General features: G+C 39.4%; 1 protein-coding gene across 1 annotated transcript; it reads left to right on the top strand.

The window, feature by feature from the left end:
* Positions 1-527: 527 nt before the first annotated feature.
* Positions 528-10,403, top strand: LOC105397197 (nucleoside diphosphate kinase homolog 5). Its single transcript, XM_038118969.2, has 4 exons — positions 528-751; positions 6,269-6,441; positions 7,764-7,909; positions 10,128-10,403. Exons 1-4 carry the CDS (start codon positions 614-616, stop codon positions 10,364-10,366), a joined length of 696 nt encoding a protein of 231 aa, XP_037974897.2. The 5' UTR covers positions 528-613; the 3' UTR covers positions 10,367-10,403.
* Positions 10,404-10,601: the final 198 nt, after the last annotated feature.

Here is a 10,601-nt window from a genome sequence, read left to right as displayed (position 1 = left end):
AGAGCCCGGGCCGGGCCCCGCCAGGAGTTCACTGCACCCCTCGAGCCCCGCCGACTAAATGCGGAAAGGGGGGAATCATTTACCAGCAACCTCTACTTTACCTAATTCTCTCTTATTTTAGTACTCTTATTTTTGAGAGGTCAAGTTTGATAGTAGTAAATAAAAGTAAAAAACTTTTATGAAAAAATCACCAAGTAAGTTAATTTTATAAGGCTCGGTATTTTTGAAGAAAGTTCAATGTTACTTCACAAGAGTTCACCGAAATAGTAGGCGGGAATCCTTGAGCAAGGATTACAATCGGAGAATTTTCATTGAAACTTTAGCTTGCGTAACGTTGTCGTAACTTTTTTCTCGTAACAATACAAAACACTTTTTGATGATTGTGTAGTTACATCTTAGAATAAGGACTCAGAGTTTTTCTGAAAAGGAACCCAATCCAAAATATCCTTCCTTCAAGAAACTTTCCATATTGTCATTGTCAGTTTTGTAAACATTGTCAAATTGTGGACATTGTGGACATGTTTAGTTATTGTTAAATATTACTTCACTATTGTCGTAGGAGGCCTAGTTCCACAAATTATCCTTTACACAACAGTCTCTAGACCAATCCGTGATGACTACAACCACCACCGACAGTTCGTTCCTGGCCGGTGACTCGGAGCGCACGCTGGCCATCATCAAGCCAGAGGCCTACGAGGATGCGGAGGCCATCGAGAACACCTTGAAGAAAAACGCATTTACCATTTTAGCTGTAAGTACATAGAGAAAATATGGTAAGTAGGGTAGCTGACAAGTTAAAAATACAAGTGAAGATGTTATATTTAGCAAATGTAGGTACGATGTGTTTAGCAAGTAAACAGATTGTAACAGGTAACGTGGGAGTATTTGTATTGCATAGTAGGTACCTAACTGGTTATTAAAGCCCTCCTACATACTCTTACTGTTTGTTTGTAAACTTTACGATTTACGAAGGTCGTCCTACCTTTGTATTTGTAGGTAGATACACCTACACTGAAGCCTCTCGCAGAGGGGGAGGTCGTGGCCTTGTCCTCATATTTAGATATTATTATTTGTTGATACTAAATAGATCAAAGGTTTTCTTACTCCGTATTTCCAACAAAACCTCCTTTATCAATGCATAGATTTTGTTGCTGTCCTATGGTACCCCAGTGGTACAGAGGGCCTTTAACTACTCTAGCCTCCGTCCAGCTCAGGCTTTGCGCTCGCAGTTCGCCGTCCACTGTGTGCCGCCATCTTTCCATTCGAAGGAAATGCTCGCTTTGCTCTCGGCTCCTTTTCTGATGGTGTGGCAATGCTTGAAATACTTAACTTTCAGTTTCATACGCAAGCAAAACAGAATTTACTTCAATACTATCGCAAAAAAATTATTAATAACAGAAATATTGCAAAATACCGACATAATATTTGAAGCATTAGTGGCACGCGGCACTCTCGTTTTCATGCATATGCTGCAGATACATGCGCGCATATGTTACCGTTCAATATCCTACCCCCCATGTTTTTCCGCGTCGGAAAATATTTGTCAGAATCGGACACCCTAAACAGGTCTTCCGTACCTTCGTTTAATATGAGTTAGGTATATGAGATATTCGAGTTGCAGAAAGGAAAATTAAGCTAATGTCGGAATTAATCTATGTCTCTTTCAGTCCATATACGAGTATTGTCAAAGCAAGATAGCAATACATTTAATGCCGACATTAGCTTAAAGTTCTTTTGTGCACTCAGTGTAAGTTCTTTAATACCTTGTCACATGCACTTCCAGAGTCCAATTATTGCGCGGGGGTGCGGGGGACGCGAGGGGGTGCGTTTGATATGCAAAATTCCATTGATTCACTCATGTTCCGGAGGGGAGGGGGAGATTTTCTGTAATTGCATGGAGGGAGAGTGCGGATCAAATTCCTTTAGTAGGCGTAAAGAGTGACAGTTTTTAAAAGAATATTATGAATATAAGTAGTTGTAAGTAGATAGGTGCATTAAAATTTCAGCTAGGTACATAAGGTACGGGCCTGAAATACCTACTGTATAGACTTGCAAATGTAAATCACTCAAAATAACATTATTTGTTATCAATAGGGTGAGAAAATTAACGTGTTAAAACCCAAGTAGCAGTACCTAACGACATAATTTGCTTCTATTAAGGCATATCTGACTGCGTTAGATGGTACAATTTTTTTTCTAATACGTCTTCTTATTATCTTAATTATTATTATTTTCCTCATTATCATCCCCTCAGTGAGTGTCCAGTGCATGCGAGTGAGTGATATGCAAAACTCGTGTTGTCGCGGGCGGTCTCGCATCATCTGAGACTGTAGGGAGAGGGTTGCGGATTTATGTGCGTGCTTCATGATTAGGGTTGCCACTCTTGCCATTGACGGACCTAAATGTTAAAAAAAAAATAAGTTAGCCTCCAGATGCCTATTATTAAATTTACTTCTTTATTAGTTTAGTACAGATTGTATTAGTAATAACTGTGTCAAATTAATTCTACCAAAATTTAATTGTAACGAAAAACCATCATCAATATCATCGGTCATAAGTCGTCGACATATGACCGACTTAGTCGTTTGTACTTACGGTCAGCTGCATAAGTAGCTATAGAAAGAAGAAAGAAAGAAAGAAACATTTATTTGACACACTGAACAATAAAAAACAGAAACAAAAAGAAAAAGAATACTACAAAAAAAATTATATGAAAAAAAAGAAAATAATACAAAGAAACAAGGTTGATGTCCAGAGCGTCAAAAAGGCACCAGCTCAGCGTGTGCTGTGGCCAGAGAGGCCACAGCGCTGGTTTTCAGCTGGCCCTTAGTGTTGTGACCTCAGTCACGAACGCGAGGTATATTAATTAACATGTAATTAGTATTCTTACGGAATTCTGACAGTTATCAATTTTAGACAAATCAGAGATCACAAACCTTTTTGGGCTGGGCACTTTTTCAATACGAGTCTGGACATCTGAGACTATAATAATTTTTTTTTAGTCCCTGTATCCATTTTATTAAGTGCGGCGCTCCAAATTAAAAGGGGATTTACCTACGGTGAGAAATAATTACCGTACCTAAATATATCACAAACAGTGAAAAATACAATTAAAGATAATCTCAATTATCTTATATAATTATCGCTGTCGTAGAAAATATATCTAAAAACAACTAGTAATTCTTTTTGAAACGGTAGCCGTAGTACGCCGATGTCAGGCCGATGTTGCGTTCGTATTTGAATAGAGGTGAAAAATTTGCAATAGTCGGAATTTCGTTCCTGTAGAAAAACGCGTGAACCTTTCGTTGAATTGTCGTAAAAGTAAAGTCATCAAAATGTATGAAAGATAGTTGCGGACCGCTCTTTTTCGGTTTCTGAAACTCTTTTGTGTCTTTATATTCTTTGATAATTTTATAGACACTTGACAGACTCACGCCAATCATCTCGGAAGTCTTTTTAGCACATTCCTTTGCACTCCAATCAGTTGTTTCCGGCCAATTTTCTATATTATATTTGTAAATATTTAGAATGATGGTCTTTTCGTTTGGCGAAAAAGAACCACGAGGACGCTTTTTTCTGGGAGAGAGAAAGTCTGACTCTTGTGCTCTGTCAGTTGGGGCTGTTTCCCGGGAAGGGCCAGGTTGTGGCTCCATAACGTTTATAAAAATCAACAAACGATCACAACGCGAAAAGTCAACAAGGAAAAACCTAACAGAAACTTAACAAATATAACAAGATGTAGACAAGAAATAGAAGCAAATTACACTGAGACTGAGAACATATGAGAAAGAAGTCGAATGAAAATCTTTCTTGAAAACTCACTAACCGATTTTGATGAAACCTACACTTGGTTCCTACGGTCGGAGGATCCTCCCTTTGCCATGGGGAAGCGCCTCCAGCATCTCCATACTGCCTTCCTAAGCTTGGACCATTTCCCACCACGCTGGTCCACTGCGGTGTTGGTGGGTTCACACATCTAGATGTTTTCCTTCTCCGTAAGAGCGATGGTATACATTGTACTTAAATTCAAAGAACTCATTGTTACCTACATGTCAGCGCCGAGATTCGAACCCGCATCTCTTGCTTCTGAAGCGGGCGCTTACCCGACTGAGCCAGTTGGACTCGCGCACTGAGTGTTCCGTACAAGTCTACTTAATTACCTGAGGTAGTTTTCCTTTTAATTTCATCATATTAATGTACATCTATACGAAATATCAGCTTGATATCTTTACCCGTTTCCGAGAAAAAAGGTGGTGACAACAAAGTGTGATCCTATCCTATAAGGGTTCTTTTTTTTCCTTTTGAGGTACGGAACCCTCAAAAAGAATAGTGACAATCGGATCAATCGTTTCGGAGGTATGCGTGGACAAACATACATACCAACAAGCATATAAACATACATAGGTACATAAACATTTATAAAATTTTGAATATTTGTTTATTAGCCCTAATACATATATTGTCATATGTCAATATGGTGCAGTTCCAATAATCTTACATACATACCGAACATATATGTACTTACCGAATAGACAATCTTTTTTTGAAATTGATTAAAAAGGTTTATTATCCCTGAATTTTGTAGGAAGTGATGCCATGCTAAAGAATAAAATAAAGCAATTAAAATTATTTCGATACATTGGTCGTGAGTCGTGATCCTACTTCATATTATAAATGCGAAAGTTTGTAAGTGTATGTGTGTAGGTATGTATGTATGTACGTGTGTATGTTTGTTATTTCTTCACGTCAAAACGGCTGAACCGATTTTAATGAAATTTGGAATGGAGTTAGCTGACACCCTGGATTAACTCATATGTTACTTTTTATCGCGGAATTCCCACGGGAAAACTTATTAAGGCGAAGCGAAGCTCGCGGGAACAGCTATTATATTGAAATATTTATTATTTTTGTATTAGTTTACTTGAGCAAGTAAATATTTAGTTTTATATATATATTTTTTTTATATATGTATTTAGTTTTATATATATATATTATATTTATATATTTATTTATCTTTTTGTATAAAAATATTAAGAAAAAATTATTGCCCAGAAATGGATCGCAATTTTTCCTTTTTTTCGGTAAAGAACTTTTTTAGTAGGATCACTTATAAAATGTCAGAATTCTTTTCAATTAAAAATTAGAGAGTAGGATGGGTTGTGTTGTGTTGTGTTGTGTGTATGTCTGTATGTGTGGACTGTGTGTAATTTGAGTAAGCTAGGTTGGTGTATAAGTAGATAGAAGTAAGTAGTTAGGTACATTAAGTAAAAAAAAATATTTATAAGTAAATAATAAGACGCATAATACTAAGTTTATTAATAAACCATAAATAATAGAATACCTAGGTACAATATGAATGCATAACATAATATAATAAGAGTTAAATAAAAGTACGTACGCTATACACTTCTGTACCTTGTCAAACTGACGAACCGTGAATGTTTCAATGAATGGATAGGCGGTTTGTTAGACTGACAAGGTACAAAAGTGTATAGCTAATGCAGCTGACTATAGGTACCTAAAAATGAATAAAAAGTCAACACTTCTATCAAGGTCAAAATTATGTGGCTTGGCCTATTTTATAAGATACAAGTCTTAGTTTAACTTTAAAAATAAATTATTTGTGTTGAAATATGTAACTAAAAACGAGTATTTATTAAATATTTACGATAATAAACTATACATTGTATTTATCGAGCGCCACCCCTAGCGCCCGTGCCACGCGCACTCCCCCCCGTGATGTCCCGTCGCCGTCGGTCACTCTCCGCTATCACGGCCACCCTACTGCTACATGTTATCTATTGAAACCATAAAAAGTATCATTATAAATTCCTACCTATTGACTTTTCGAGGGTCAAGCGCTGCTACATGCAAAGCGACTGTGGGATTTGTCCTTACAGAAAACCTATGCATAATCGGCTGTCGCTGCACGGGTTCGTTATCGATGTAGATTAATGTCACTATATCGCGATTCGCCATAAATACGGCGCTGTCATTGGTGAAACGCGCATTAAACGACTTAATCGATGTCGATAACCGACCCGTGCTGCGGCAGCAGTTGTAACTAGCTATCGATTGCAGTGTTCGTTTATCCATGTCTGTCTGTTTACCTTTTGTTGGTGCCCCATATACTTATCTAATACTTACCGTAATTTTAATGGTAAGAAGGGAAACGTTATGTATAGGTAACTGTAAACTCCTATCGGGTTCAATTTATAGCTATCAAACCAATACCATCCGCTAATTCTACTCTCTTTATGACTCACAGAAGCGCACAGTAAAGTTGACTCCCGAGCACGCGGCGGACTTCTACTCTTGTCACTACGGCAAGCAGCACTTCCCTCACCTAGTTGCGCACATGTCCAGTGGACCCATAGTGGCGCTAGTGCTCGCTGCCCCGGACGCCGTGGAGAAGCTGAAGGAACTCATGGGACCCGCTAGGTAAGGCACTAGACAGCCTGGCTGCGCTGCCAGAAAAACATAGTGAAATCGTATGGAAGCCCGCGCACTAGACAGCACCAATTCTAATAATTATGTTTTAGAGGCTGCTGCAGCCTGTGATAGTCACTACGTGGATAACTAGACCATTTAACTAGCTAGGTATTAAAGGCAAGGATTTGTGGAATAACCGATAGCTAACAGTAAAGTTGACCCCCGAGCACGCAGCGGACTTGTACTCTCGTCACTACGGCAAGCAACACTTCCCTCACCTGGTGGCGCACATGTCCAGTGGTCCCATAGTGGCGCTAGTGCTCGCTGCCCCGGACGCCGTGGAGAAGCTGAGGGAACTCATGGGACCCGCTAGGTAAGACCGACCGCGCCTAGACAGCCTCACTGCGGTGCCATGATGGCGGCAGCATAATATGACGTTGTATCAGAGCCCAGCTACGAATTCAAATAGGTAATATGTTTTAGAAGCTAATAAACCATTTAGGTATTCATACAGGAGTGGAAACCACCAATACGAAAACGTAGCTTTGAGATGCTTTACCTATTCCCGCTAATCTGGACACCATTACCTTTATCCGTGCATCGATGACGGGATTTTATAGAGAACGTCAAGAACCTAAAGCGGCCCATTCACGTGACGCACCGCGAGCCGGACAAATCCGTCATCGCCCACACACTACACGAACGGCACGAACCCCAAGTTGCACTCCAGTCGATTGTCAACTTTATTGAGCCTTGGACAAGGCACATAACCTATTTCTCTCGCGGCGCACCCAGACGGCGAGCGCTGCGCCGTACCGTGAGCCGCACCCACCTACCCACGCTGATTTGTCCGCGGACTTGTCGCCAGCGACGAATCCGCCGGATTGGTACGCCCGTGAATGGGGGCCTTAAGAGTGATTCTAGAAGAGGGCGTAGCGTTTTTGCATCATCATCAGCCCGTAATCATCCACTGCTGGAAAATTGTACTTAGGCCTCTGCCAAGGAGCGCCATAAAACTCTGTCCTCAGCCTTCCTCATCAAACCATGTAAAATTTACTTTTATGTCTGTTGTGTTAACTGCTGGTGTTCCTTATTTAAATAAATAAATAAACCACTACCAGCTACTCACGTATGTCTAAGGTCGTCAGTTCAGCCGGACGTATTTGAGCATAGTATTTACAAATTAATCGTATCGAATCCGAATCTAGTAGGTGCAAGGTACCTACCAACGTAAAGTTTCATTTAATAAACGTTTCTACGCTCTCAGGGATGGAGATGTGTTCCTAGATCCTTATACAATTGAATTTGTCCTATCTAATATTAACCTCCAGGGTAGAAGAAGCGCTAGCGTACTGGCCGGACAGCCTGCGCGCGAGCTACGGCCGCCGCTCGCCGTACGGGGACTACTTCAACGGCATCCACGGCAGCGCCTCACACCCGGAGGCTGTCAGGGAGATACACTTCTTCTTCCCTAATAGTAAGACCAGATTACTATGTCTTGTACCGATTATTTTTGGAAAGAGCACTTATAGCTACATACTTACACACAATGTAGCAATAACACAGAATATAATCTAGTACTTACGTAATAGCCTTTAGAAATAGTAAATCCAAAGCCAAACATACTTCTACTCTCTGATTTTTAATTGGAAAGAATTCTGACATTTTATAAGTGATGCTACTAAAAAAGTTCTTTACCGAAAAAATGAAAAATTGCGATCCATTTCTGGGCAATAATTTTTTCTTAATATTTTTATACAAAAAGATAAATCTAAATATTTACTTGCTCAAGTAAACTAATACAAAAATAACAAATATTTCAATATAATAGCTGTTCCCGCGAGCTTCGCTTCGCCTTAATAAGTTTTCCCGTGGGAATTCCGCGATAAAAAGTAACATATGTGTTAATCCAGGGTGTCAGCTAACTTCATTCCAAATTTCATTAAAATCGGTTCAGCCGTTTTGACGTGAAGAAATAACAAACATACACACATACATACATACATACATACACATATACACTTACAAACTTTCGCATTTATAATATGAAGTAGGATCACGACTCACGACCCATGTATCGAATTCATTTTAATTGCTTTATTTTATTCTTTAGCATGGCATCACTTCCTACTAAATTCAGGGATAATAAACCTTTTTAATCAATTTCAAAAATTGGTGTGGGCTCAAGTGAAGGGGCATGTCGCAAGACACAACACAACCTACAAAATGGCGGAAGTTAAAAAACTACTACTAGAAGGTATAAAAAATGTTACTCCTGAGAAATGGCAAGCATGCATCAGCCACACAATAAAAGAGGAAGATAAGATGTGCACTCTCGACGATTTTATCGACAGAGTTACAGAATCTCTAATAATTAAAGTCTGCGATGCTGATGATGAAGATACTGATGATGATGATGATAATAGTGATGATTAGGTAGAGATTTTAATAAACAAATCCATCATCATCCATCCATCGTCATACCTATAGCAGTTCACTGCTGGACGTATTCCCTCCCAAAGCACGCCACTGGATTGGACAGACTCTGCAGCTGGGTAGAAACAACTTCCAATCAGAGGTCAATAGAAGAATACAATTGGGCTGGGCAGCATTTGGCAAACTTCGTCAAGTCTTCTCGTCGCCCATACCACAAAGTCTCAAGACGAAAGTCTTTGATCAGTGTGTCCTACCGGTTATGACCTATGGGGCTAAAACGTGGACACTTACTGTGGGACTGGTTCACAAACTGAAGGTCACTCAGCGAGCTATGGAAAGAGCTATGCTTGGAGCTATGCTTGAAAGATCGCATCCGGAACGAAGTAATCTGACAGAGAACTAAAGTCACCGACATAGCTCACCGAGTTAGTAAGCTTAAGTGGCAATGGGCTGGTCACATCTGTCGAAGAACCGATGACCGATGGGGTAAACGTGTTCTGCTGTCTTACTCCCAGCGATGAGTCGCTGACACAATTTCACCTGTATCGCTAATTTGGTACCACCACCGCACATTTTAGACTCACAGTTTGCTGTGACGACACGCAAGCCAGTCAGTGCACACAATACAATTTTATAGAGCGACATCTCTTTTTTTTACCTCTATTCAAATACGAACGCAACATCGCCCTGACATCGGCGCGGCTACCGTTTCAAAAATAATTACTAGTTGTTTTTAGATATATTTTCTACGACAGCGATAATTATATAAGATAATTGAGATTATCTTTAATTGTATTTTTCACTGTTTGTAATATATTTAGGTAGGTACGGTAATTATTTCTCACCGTAGGTAAATCCCCTTTTAATTTGGAGCGCCGCACTTAATAAAATGGATACAGGGACTAAAAAAAATATATTATAGTCTCAGATGTCCAGACTCGTATTGAAAAAGTGCCCAGCCCAAAAAGGTTTGTGATCTCTGATTTGTCTAAAATTGATAACTGTCAGAATTCCGTAAGATTACTAATAACAGTGTAGTATGGCAAATGTTTTTGAAAGTAACTGTATTTTTGTTTTTTGTTTTTTTTTGCTGTGTGTCAAATAAATGATTTCTATTCTATTCTATTCAAATAAGGTAATAATTTCCAAACTTCAGGGGATGATCAGTAAAAAGATCCAAACAAACACAAGTTTCAGTTTTGAAATATCTGGATATTGAAGAGTTATACTTACCAAGATTATTTACGTTATACCTACAGTGATAGTCGGCCCGATCCTCAGCCAATGGCAGATCAAAGATTACATCCAGAAGCACATCACGCCGACTCTCCTGCCGGCGCTGGCTCAGCTAGCCAATGAGCGTCCAGACGAGCCCGTGCTGTGGTTGGCCGAGCAACTCCGGCGGGCCAATCCCAACGAACCAGAGATCACTATGAAGGGAGCGGCCGATGACCCGCGCTGCCATAGCTCTCATGGATCGGAAGAGTCCATTAAATAATGTGTTACTGTAGCATTTGACAAAGTTTCGTGCTATATTCTCAATAAATACTACTTACTCTAAATTTTCCTGCGTTTTTCATATTTTTCTAGGATTGGTGTCTTGTTGATTATTATGGTAGTTTGCTTTCTCTATGGTTTCTAGGTTTAAAAAAGGTACAATAGTAAATTCTATCAACTAAATAGTATTGATCTATAGGCCAGGGTTCTTTTAAATTTAATATAAAAAAATAGTA

This window comes from Plutella xylostella, chromosome 12, assembly GCF_932276165.1.
Source record: "Plutella xylostella chromosome 12, ilPluXylo3.1, whole genome shotgun sequence".
NCBI classification, from domain to species: domain Eukaryota; kingdom Metazoa; phylum Arthropoda; class Insecta; order Lepidoptera; family Plutellidae; genus Plutella; species Plutella xylostella.
Note: the sequence above shows the minus strand (reverse complement) of the source record. Positions and strands in the feature narration are given on the sequence as shown.